The sequence below is a fragment of the Oncorhynchus nerka genome, linkage group LG15 (assembly GCF_034236695.1).
Source record: "Oncorhynchus nerka isolate Pitt River linkage group LG15, Oner_Uvic_2.0, whole genome shotgun sequence".
In the NCBI taxonomy this organism is placed as follows: domain Eukaryota; kingdom Metazoa; phylum Chordata; class Actinopteri; order Salmoniformes; family Salmonidae; genus Oncorhynchus; species Oncorhynchus nerka.
In genome coordinates, this window is record NC_088410.1 from 36,791,440 (window position 1) to 36,802,203 (window position 10,764).

The window sequence follows — 10,764 nt, forward strand, 5'->3', positions numbered from 1 at the left end:
GAAGAATGAACCACCACAAAACTTCAATTTAAATTGTTTTATTTGAAGGCCCATGCATGTCCCCCAAGAAAGATCTTAACATATCACTTTAAACATACCACTAACTCAAAATCTGCATTACTTAGTAAAAATAAATTACTTAGGAATGTAACAAATAAAAACAGTCAAGGAGATGTGCACCAGTTAGATGCATTTCAACAGCCCCCATTGGGACTCATTTCAATGCTTGGGGTTACTGAAGAATTCCAACCCTGCTGTAAGCAAAAAAAGTTAAACAGTACAGAGGATAATAGTAATAAAAGATTTAAAGACGAGGGGGGGAAAAAATTGTGGTTTGGTTGTGAATTGTGCACACAATCTACACCTAGTCAGTTACTGTGGGAAAGGGGGAGGCATAGAGTAGGGTACCATGGGTGGGGGTTGTTGGGACTGCTGTGCCTGTGGGTTAAAGGGGAATGGCGGACGACCCATGCCGTTTGGGGCAGCCGCCTGTGCAGCTCCAAACTGTGGAGGGGCCTGGAAGTTCTGGCCTCCGAACGCACCCACCTGGTTGGTGGCGCCGAAGCTAGCCTGTCCGTTGCTGCCGTAGCTGTTGCCGTAGCTACCGCCAGAGCTAGCGCCCTTGTCATAGGTGCTACCCCCGTAGCCCACTCCGTTTTGGGTTTTTGTGCCGAAGGCACTCTTTGGTCCCCCTCCGAACCCCCTGTCGCTATCCTTGTCCCTGTAACTACCACCACCGTAACTCCTCCCCCCAGAATACCTATCTCGCCGGTCATCCCTAAAGCCACCTCTTCCCCCCCCGCCACGACCTGGAAAACAAGAGACAGGGCAGTGGTGAGACTGGTAGCAGTGATGGGTGTCGAAGACATTTAAACTAAAATGATAGTTGACAAATATGGTGAGAACAAGGTGGGTCATCTTCGTATTTAATTTAAGAAGCTGTGCCCCAAAACCCTTCAAATAGATGTCTAATCTATAAAATCGAAATGTCTGCAGATGTAACCACAGCCTTGTTCGCATCTCACCCGCCATAGGAATTACCTCCTCTGGCCTCTGCCATCTGGAGGAGCTTGGGGTTGATAGCCTGGTTAGCTTCGCGGAGCACAGCTATGAGGTCACTGGCCTGTTTCATGTTGTTGGGGGTGAAGAAGGTGTAGGCGGTGCCTGTTTTTTGACTGCGGGCCGTGCGTCCAATGCGGTGGATATAGTCCTCAGAGGAGTTAGGATAGTCATAATTTATGACAAATTTCACATCCTCCACATCTGTAAAGTGTTGCAGTGTGGCAAAAAGGACACCATACAGGATTTTGCACACCACAACAGCCAGACCAAAGGACAAGGTTAGCATAGAGAATGGAGAGCTAAAAGGTTCCAGAGACTGGATACTTAGCTGAGCTGCAAAGAACGGGGTTAACCAACACAATCCAAGAAAAACGTTCTACTCCATGGGAATACTACTGTGGGAAGAGAGAAACGAGATGCACACTCCGTTTGCTTACCATATCAAAAAATGGCATTCTCCCTCCCTTTTTTAACCAGGGGAGGAAAATAACTGGATTTGAAGTCTTACCATTAAGGAGTATGCATTCACTAGTCCTTTCCCAATGCAGCGAACTCCCCCACAAATTGTCAAGTGACATCCAGGAGCTTCTACGCAGTAGGGCCGCTATGTGCACTGTTGCCTCCTCGTGTGCCAATATAGGACCTTTCAGTTGGTATGGGTTCTGAAGGTCCTTTTTCCCAGTACACACTCATGAGAAGCTTGCTAATAAAGGCCTCACTGCACGTCTTGCCAAGACCGAATAGACCAAGTACTAATTTGAGGGGGGACCCAAAAAAGGCAAAAATGAAAAAGGTCCAAGTATTGACCCCTGTGGTGCCCCTCAGAGAGCATAGAGCACCCCGCCCCCATCAGTCTCGTCTAGGCAAGATCTTCCCAGAAGCCAGTGTTCGTTCACTTGAGAAAATGTCTCTCGTTGGCAGGTCTCGACATGACTTTAAAAAGCAGGCGAGGGAGGAACTTTGGTTTTTGAAGCTCTTCTATTTTCACTTTCTCTAGATGTTCCCATAGCCCCTTAAACACGTGCCAGTTTCTCATCAATTTCGATTCGACAACTGTAAGTTGAAAAGTGCTCTCCATTTCAAGAAAACCAGTGCTTTGAGCGAGGGAGAAAAATATATAGCAATGGAAAGCCGTGACATTCGCAACGCCCATGCTTTTTTGGGGACAAGCTCCGCAACTAACAGAATCGCTCCAAATCTCAAAACAGTGACTTGCAATACAGTGCCCTCTACAAAACGCATGCAAGGCAAATGGTCACGTCAAGCATTTGTGTGTGTAACGTTTGAGTTGGAAACGTCTCGACGAAGGCATTTCAGGTAAAAATCCATGGACAGAGAACAAATAATGTCATGTATAAAAAATAAAAAAAGATATCAGAAACAAGGCTTAGCCACACTGCCTTTTGACTTGAGGATTACTGGCACACAGAGCTTTCACCTCTCTAGGCCCACTGGGTGGCAGCCAGTGGGGCAACTTCATTTCCAATATGTCCTCCTTCCCCCTCGAGGCCTGGGACTTGTCATGCCTAGGCCCTGCCACAAAGACTGCACCTTAAGGTGAGAAAAACTCAGAAAATGCATAGAAGTTAAAGAAAGCCAAAACCACTTTCTTTAAAAAGTGAAAATATTGAGGAAAACAACCAGAGGGTTTAACCAAAGCCATACTGACCTAGACCGCGGGAGGCCACGTCGGTGGCGATGAGGATGGGGGCCTTGCCGTATTTGAACTCTGTGGAAAGAGAAACTTCAATTATACAAGTCCATAACATTGTTGTGAAAAAACATAATAATAAATATATTTTTTTATAGAAAATATTTCAGGCATACCATTGAGAACCCAGTCCCTCTCCTGCTGGCTCTTGTCTCCGTGGATACCCATTGCTGGCCAGCTGTAACAAACAAACATGGGCTTCAGAGGCATGACTCATTACAGGGAGAATGATTTACCAGTTAAATGAGACACTAGTGTGATGACACTTACCCATCTCGTCTCATCCTCCTGGTGAGCTCGTCGCAGCGTCTCTTGGTCTCGGTAAAGATGATGGTCTTGTTCTCCTTCTCGCTCATGATCTCTTCCAGCAGCCGGAGGAGTCTTCAGTGTAAAAGACAAGAGACCGGATACAAATTGACATGACTCACACTATATCCTGGATGAGACAAATGAATTACCAAATGAAGAGTTCTTCCGTTTGAATTCCTTCAATTATGAAGCAGTGTGTGACGTTTGGCGTCGCTGAGGAAGAATGGGTCACTCACTTGTCATCCTTCTCTCCGTCGTTGCACACGTCCACTATCTGCAGGATGTTGTGGTTAGCGCTGAGCTGCAGAGCGCCCACGTTGATTTGGACGTACTGCTTCAGGAAGTCCTCAGCCAGCTGGCGCACCTCCTTGGGCCAGGTGGCACTCCACATGAGGGTCTGACGATCCGGCTGAGAGAACAACAGAGAGAATAGATTACTTAAAGGATTTGATAAAATACTAAATGGCTGATCCTACAGGAAAATCAAATCAAATTCTAGTCGTCACATGCACCGAATACAACAGGTATAGATTTGACAATGAAATGCTTACTTACAAGCACTTAACCAACAATGCAGTTCAAGAAACAGTTCAGAAAATATTTAATAAAAAAGCTAAAGTAAAAAAATAAAAATCATAAAAAACACAAAATAACAATCCCAAGGCTATATACACAGGGTTATCTGTACCGAGTCAATGTGCAGGGGTACAGGTTAGTCATGGTATACAGACTCTGCAATGATTTGTCAAAGCCCAATGGGAATTCTGCCAATTGAAATCAGCAGCAAGTATTGAATGAGTCTTTATACTGAAGAATTCTAGCAAAGGGAATTGCATTGAGTCAAAGCCACATACTCGAATTTGGTCCACAATTTTGCGGATTTGGGGCTCGAAGCCCATGTCCAGCATACGGTCAGCCTCGTCCAGCACAAGGTAAGTACACCTGCGAAGGTTGGTCTTCCCAGCCTCCAGGAAGTCTATGAGACGCCCTGGGGTGGCAATACAGATCTCAACACCTAGGGGGGGGGAAACAGACAACACTCACTCAGATGTCTGCCTCTATCACCAAAATTATTTAATACAGAATCAACGTATTGAGCAAACAAATGAAAGCAAAACAAAAGTGGTGGATAGATACCCCTCTCAAGGTCCCGAATCTGGGGTCCTTTGGGGGCTCCACCATAGACGCAGACTGACTTCAGGCGGGAGGCCCTGCCGTACTCAGCGGCAACCTGCTGCACCTGCTGAGCCAGCTCACGGGTCGGGGCCAGCACCAAACACTGAGAAACAAAGATAGAGACAAGTATTATTCAGCTGGACTCACCCTGTAAAAACTAATAGGGATGTTCTCTATTCAAGAGGCTTATGGTATACTTACTATAGGTCCGTCTCCATGCTCCAAGAATGGCTGGTGTTGAATGTGCACGATTGCAGGCAGCAGATACTGTAAAAACATTTTTTGTTAAACTGAGCTCAAATGGTTCAACTGCACAAATATGTACCAGAAAGATGCTACTAAGCGTAGTTTTAAATCAATGTACTTACAGCAAGGGTTTTACCGGAGCCTGTCTGGGCGATGCCCACCATGTCTTTCCCACTGAGGGCCAGAGGCCAGCCCTGAGCCTGGATAGGAGTTGGCTCAGCCCATCCTTGTTTGGCAATCACATCCATCACATAATCTGAAAAAGACAAAGTTAGATTACATATGAGATTCAATTCCACCATTTTATACAACCAGCTTGTTCTTAAGCGAATTTGGAAGAGCGGTTTTACTCACTTGGAAAATTGGCCTCGTGAAACTTCATCATGGGCTTGGGGCAGTCTCTGCCTTTCACTGTTACGTCTTTACTTCGCAGGTAGTTCTCCACCTCTTGCTGCAATCAGACACATACAAAGGTTGTACATAGGCAAAGATAATTTGAATCAAAAGGTTTAGACCACACTCAAATCAGATGGAAAGGAAATAACTGCCTGGGTCACTTACAGGTGGTCTGCGGGTCACATCCGGATGCTCCTGGTAGAAGTTCTTCTCGAACTTTGGGAGCTCATCCATGTTCCAGTGTTTTTTGCGCAGCCTTTCACCTGGGTTGCCAAATTTCCCCTGAGGGGGTCCACCCCTACTGCCACCACCGCCGCCTCCAAAACGAGGTGCAGCTCCATACCTGAAATAGTAGGGGGAACATCCTAATGTTAGATGACTGAGCATACAGTGAATGCTGGGTTGAAGTCAGATAGTTATGCAAGCTACATTGAGGAACTGATACCTCACATTCCCCCATGAATGAATGGCTTGATGAGTACTACAACAGCTACCATAACATAAGTTAGGTTCCCTTTGTCCAAGATTTGGCAAACGTTACTGCTTAGTGTTCATTAATTGACAAATTGGCTCTGGAAGCCAAACACTCCATCTAAACATGAATTGGTTATAGAAACAAATCTGTCTACTTTAATACGTCAAAATAATTTCACAAATGGAAAATATACGAGCTGTAAACCATTTAACAGTTACGGCCGACAGTAGTTTTCAGTGACGACACGTTTGTGGCATCTGTCTTCCGTTTACAAACAGGTGGTCTGAGACGCAGGTGTCTAAATAGTGCAGGTAGTCCACTCTCTCTTCCATAAACAAGCGCTGTAACATGGCCGTGTGGGTACCCAAACCCAATAACTGTGTGTATCAATTTCGCCAATATGAAAGATAAAAACCTTGTTTCCAAGCCCATACCGCAATCGATGCATTTAAATTTGAAGACTGAGCATCGTAGCTCTTATCTTAACACTTAATTACAATTTAGCATTAACACTGGAGTGATAGATGAGCAGAAGATGAATGTGAAAGTAGAGCTACTGGGGTGCAATGGAGCAAAAAAATAAATAACAATATGGGGATGAGGTAGTTGGGTGGGATATTTACAGATGGGCTGTGTACAACTGACAGCTGATGCTTAAAGTTAGTGAGAGAGATATGGGTCTCAAGCATCAGTGATTTTTGCAATTCGATCCAGTCACTGGCAGCAGAGAACTGGAAGGAAATGTGGCCAAAGAGGAGTTGGCTTTGGGGGTAACCTGTGAAATATACCTGCTGGAGCGAGTGCCATGGGTGGGTGCTGCTATGGTGACCAGTGAGCTGAGATAAGGCAAAGACTTATAGATGACCTGGAGCCAGTGCGTTTGGCGATGAATATGAAGCCAGGCCCAGCCAACAAGAGCATACAGGTCGCAGTGGTGGGTAGTATATGGGGCTTTGGTGAAACAACGGATGGCACTGTGATAGATTGCATCCAATTTGCTGAGTAGAGTTGAAATATTTTGCAAATGATCGCCGAAGTCATAGATCGGTAGGATGGTCAGTTTTATGAGGGTATGTTTGGCAGCATGAGTGAAGGATGCATTGTTGCAAAATAGGAAGCTGATTCTAGATTTAATTCTGGATTGGAGATCCTTAATGTGAGCCTGGAAGGAGAGTTTAGTCTAACCAGACACCTAGGTATTTGTAGTTGTCCACATATTCTAAGTCAGAACCGTCCAGATTAGTGATGCTAGACGGGCAGGCGGTTGAAGAGCATGCATTTAGTTTTACTTGCATTTAAGAGCAGTTGGAGGCCACGGAAGGAGTGTTGTATGGCATTGAAGCTCATCTGGTGGTTAGTTAACAGTGTCCAAAGAAGAGACAGAAGTATACAGAATGGGGTCGTCTGCGTAGAGGTGGATCATAGACTCACCAGCAGCAGGAGCGACATCAATGATGTATACAGAGAAAAGAGTCGGCCCAAGAACTGAACCCTGTGGCACTCCCATAGAGACTGCCAGAGGTCTGGACAACAGGCCTTCAGATTTGACACACTGAACTATCTGAAAAGTAGTTGGTGAACCAGGCGAGGCAGTCATTTGAGAAACCAAGGCTGTTGAGTGTGCCGATAAGAATGCGGTGATTGACAGAGTCGAAAGCCTTGGCCAGATCAATGAAGACGGCTGCACAGTACTGTCTTTTATCGATATCGTTTAGGACCTTGAGCGTGACTGAGGTGCACTCATGAACAGCTTGGAAACCAGATTGCGGAGAAGGTACGGTGGGATTTGAAATAGTCTGTGATGTTTGTTCACTTGGCTTTTTAGGGATCTCAGACGATAAGAAAGAGAGGTTGAACAGGCTAGTAATAGGATTGCAACAATTGCGGCGGATCATTGTTGATAGAAAGGGTCCAGATTGTCTAGCCCGGCTGATTTGTAGTGGTCCAAAAATGGGGAGATTTAGGCAAATTGCTGTGGGGGGGGGGGGCTGTTGACCTGGGTAGCCAGTTGGAAAGCATGGCCAGCCGTTGAAAATTGCTTACTGAAATTCTCAATTATCATCATGGATTTATCGGTGGTGACAGTGTTTCTTAGCCACAGTGCAGTGGGCAGCTGCTTTTATTCTCCATGGACTTTAGTGTCCCAGAACTTTTGAGTTTGTGCTACAGTATGCAAATGTATGTTTGAAAAAGCTAACCTTTGCTTTCCCAACTGCCTGTGTATATTGGTTCCTAACTTCCCTGAAAAGTTGAATATCGAGGGGGCTATTCGATGCTAATGCAGTACGCCACCGGATGTTTTTGTGCTGGTCAAGGACAGTCAAGTCTGGAGTAAACCATGGGCTATATATGTTCTTAGTTCTACATTTTTTGAATGGGGCATGCTTATTTAAGATGGTGAGGAAAGCACTTTTAATTACATGTGTAATGTAACGGAGAGCCACGATCAAGGGCTGGACAACAATGACCCATTTGCTTACACATGCAAAGATGTGGTAGGTTTAACTACATTTGTTTCTGCGTCACGTTTAAACCAGTTTAGCTGCCATTTTAATTCCGGCCGGTAGAGGAGGAACAAAGGGAACCGGCCGGCATTTTGATTCGAAACAATTTGCAACATCCAAGCTGACCAAACATTCCAGGGTTCTTAACCAACATCACATACTATATATTATGCGCCGATGTGCAAGTGTGGTGAATATGGTTATTATATCCAACATAGCATAGGCCTCTGAGAATCTCCCATTGCTAACGCGTTATTGTAGCTAGCTAATGTTAACTGTCAGCTAAACATTTGCCCGACCTGCTTGTTACATCAATTAGATCAAACAAAATGTACTTTAACACTTGATTAGGGTTCAAAGAAGTCGTATTAACATTGCACCCAGGCCAATGGCATGGATAAACAAAACGTACCTAGCTAACTAAGTTCTCGCGTTAAAACTAACCATCGCACCGTCTTTTCCTAGCTAACGATGTTAGCTAAACAGACATTAGCGTTACCTACTTACCCCCTGTCCCTGCCACGATCTCTGTCGGAAAATCCAGGCATGGTTATGCAGAGTATGAAAGTAACAAATGATAACTACGTCTATATCTTTAAACCAATCTGTGGCAAATACAAGTGGATAATCTACAAGTGCGACACGAAAATAGAAATGCCGGGCAGACAAATGTCAGTCAAAACGGTGTTCTAGCTCATAACACATTGGAACATATCAACGCGCATGTGTCTGGTACTACTTTTTCTCCTTATTTGGTCACGGAAGTTAGTTGATTGGCACATTTTGACGTGTTATTACCCCATTTTTACAATAACTTTCATTACTTGAGCCAAATTAAGTGCTAATGTATTACTTTATTCAACATGGACAATGTATAAATCATTTTAAAACAGTTGTAGCGACCTGCACAGACAGCTGTGTGTTATGTGCTAGGCTAGGAGGTGGTTGTGTTGTACTGGTCAGTACCCGGTGTTCGCGGGGTCCGACATGTCAATCAACCTGCTATCTGCCAATCACGGGAATGCCTGGAATGTTCTGATGCCGGGCATCCTGGTGGTTGGCGGAGTGGCGTGGAGGAGGGTTGGGCATTGGAAGTTAAGACCAGGTTCAGCCTTTGTTCTCTCTCTCTCTTACGTCTGGGCTTCACAAGAGAAGGTCACGATTGGTTTGTGGGTTATCTGTCATCTATTTGGCTTGTGGGTTATCTGTCATCTATTTGGCGTGTGCTACGGCCCAAACAGTAGCCTGTGTAAAGTTGGTTCAATAAACCGTCAATTCGCAAACTCAAGCCTCTGTCTGGACAATTGTTCATTTATGATCTAGTCAGGTCATTACATTGGTGTCAGAAGTAAAAACGTTGATACAAGTTAGCCAGCTAGCTAGCTGACTTATGTGGCTAGCTACCGTAGGTGAGAACGGGGATTGAAAATGCTTCGAGGGAATCCGAAAGTGAAGGTTGAGGTAGGGGACGATTATGGCCAAGGAGGTGCGTGTGAATGGACGTCGGGGGTTCTGTCTGAGGAGATCGCCAGGGCGTCGGAGCGCAGAGGCCGCTTGAGGGAGGACGTTAGAGTGATGGTGGCTGAAGCGGGCATGAGTGCTTCGTCGAGTGTATTTCGCGCGGATTCTGGTGGTCGGACCGAAGTGGCGACGTCGACGCGGCGTGACGAGGAATCTGGGGCTCAGGATGTAAACAAACATGGCGGCGCCCAGTTCCCGGCTGCGTCCGTATCTGTTAAGACCCCGAAGTATTCCGGTAAGGCGGATTGGGAAGCTTTTCATGCTCAGTTTGAACTGTTAGCTCATTTTAGGGGGGTGGTCGGATGAAGAAAGGGCACTGCAGTTGGCTTTATGCCTCACGGATGAAGCTCTGGCCTGTTTGATATTGATTAGCCCCGAGGACAGGCATGATTATGGTGCTCTAGTGGGAGCACTGAGGAGGCGCTATGGACAGTGTGTACAGCCCGGGCTACTGCGCTCCGAACTGAGGAATAGACGCAGGCAGCCTGGAGAGCCTCTACGGGTGCTAGCTAATGACATTGAGAGCCTCTCTCGGCGGGCATATGCTCACATGCCCCCTCCGTGCAGAGCGAGCTAGCACGGGACCAGTTCATACAGGCGCTCTCCCTACGGAGCTGCGCATACAGACCCAGCTGGCTCATCCTGAGTCATTGCAGACAGCCTTGGAGATGGCTTTGGAGAGGGAGCTGGTGTGGGCTGGGGCTTCAGCTGGGGCTTTGGTGGGGGTGCAGGGAGACACATCCTCTGTGCGAGCTGGGGGCAGAGCAGCCCGGAGCCGGAAAAGCCTGCTTGGGTGGCCGAAATGACAGAACTCATTCGGGCTGTGTCGCTACAGGCGGCACGAAACACAAGCCCTGGTCCCAGGGTCTGCTGGGGTTGTGGCCAGCCAGGCCATCTGCGCCGAGATTGCCCCATGTCCCCCAGAGCTCAGGGAAACGGCTCGGGGTCCGCATAGACCGGGTAGTGCGGACCCCTGGCTTTCTATCCCAACCACCATCATCTTCAGGAGGAGCCCACCGGCACAGACGGGAAGCAAGGCTCCACTTCCCCAGAAGCAGACGAGGGCAAGCGGAGGGAGCCTGTTGTTGTGGTGGGCCGGACCTGTGTTGGGGACTTTGTCATGTCCCTGTCACTGTGGAGGGGGTGCCCTGCTCCGCCCTGGTGGACACTGGGTCCACAGTAACCCTGGTGAGGCCAGATATTGTGCCAGGTTGGACTCAGTGTGAGCCTACAACTGTGCAGCTCCGCACAGTCACAGGTGAGCTGGCACCCATGAAAGGGAAGGGAATAATGACTCTGACAGTAGGGGGCAGGACTGTGCGTCATCCTGTGTGGGTGGCGGCTGTGCAGGACCCTTGTATCCT

General features: G+C 46.9%; 1 protein-coding gene across 2 annotated transcripts; it reads right to left on the reverse strand.

The window, feature by feature from the left end:
* Window positions 1-22: 22 nt before the first annotated feature.
* On the reverse strand, window positions 23-8,586 carry LOC115142600 (probable ATP-dependent RNA helicase DDX5). Of its 2 annotated transcripts, none has more exons than XM_029682175.2 (13): window positions 8,387-8,585; window positions 5,066-5,243; window positions 4,859-4,955; window positions 4,627-4,760; window positions 4,460-4,525; window positions 4,220-4,361; window positions 3,937-4,097; window positions 3,319-3,491; window positions 3,044-3,154; window positions 2,890-2,951; window positions 2,732-2,791; window positions 1,042-1,263; window positions 23-809 (listed from the first exon to the last, which is right to left on the reverse strand). In XM_029682175.2, the coding sequence occupies exons 1-13, from the start codon at window positions 8,425-8,427 to the stop codon at window positions 373-375; spliced, it is 1,884 nt and encodes a 627-aa protein (XP_029538035.1). In that variant the 5' UTR covers window positions 8,428-8,585; the 3' UTR covers window positions 23-372. The 2 variants fall into 2 exon arrangements, with proteins under 2 accessions (XP_029538035.1, XP_029538036.1); XM_029682176.2 differs by having other exon boundaries at window positions 691-809; window positions 1,026-1,263; window positions 8,387-8,586.
* Window positions 8,587-10,764: the final 2,178 nt, after the last annotated feature.

What these genes read in the sequence shown, in the direction of transcription:
- LOC115142600 (XM_029682175.2), bottom strand. Translation starts at nt 8,427, where the DNA reads ATGCCTGGATTTTCCGACAGAGATCGTGGCAGGGACAGGGG. An exon ending in GCTCCGGTAAAACCCTTGCT is followed by an intron (nt 4,526 to 4,626) that starts GTAAGTACATTG and finishes ATGTTTTTACAG; the next exon opens with TATCTGCTGCCTGCAATCGT. An exon ending in AGGAGGATGAGACGAGATGG is followed by an intron (nt 2,952 to 3,043) that starts GTAAGTGTCATC and finishes TGTTTGTTACAG; the next exon opens with CTGGCCAGCAATGGGTATCC.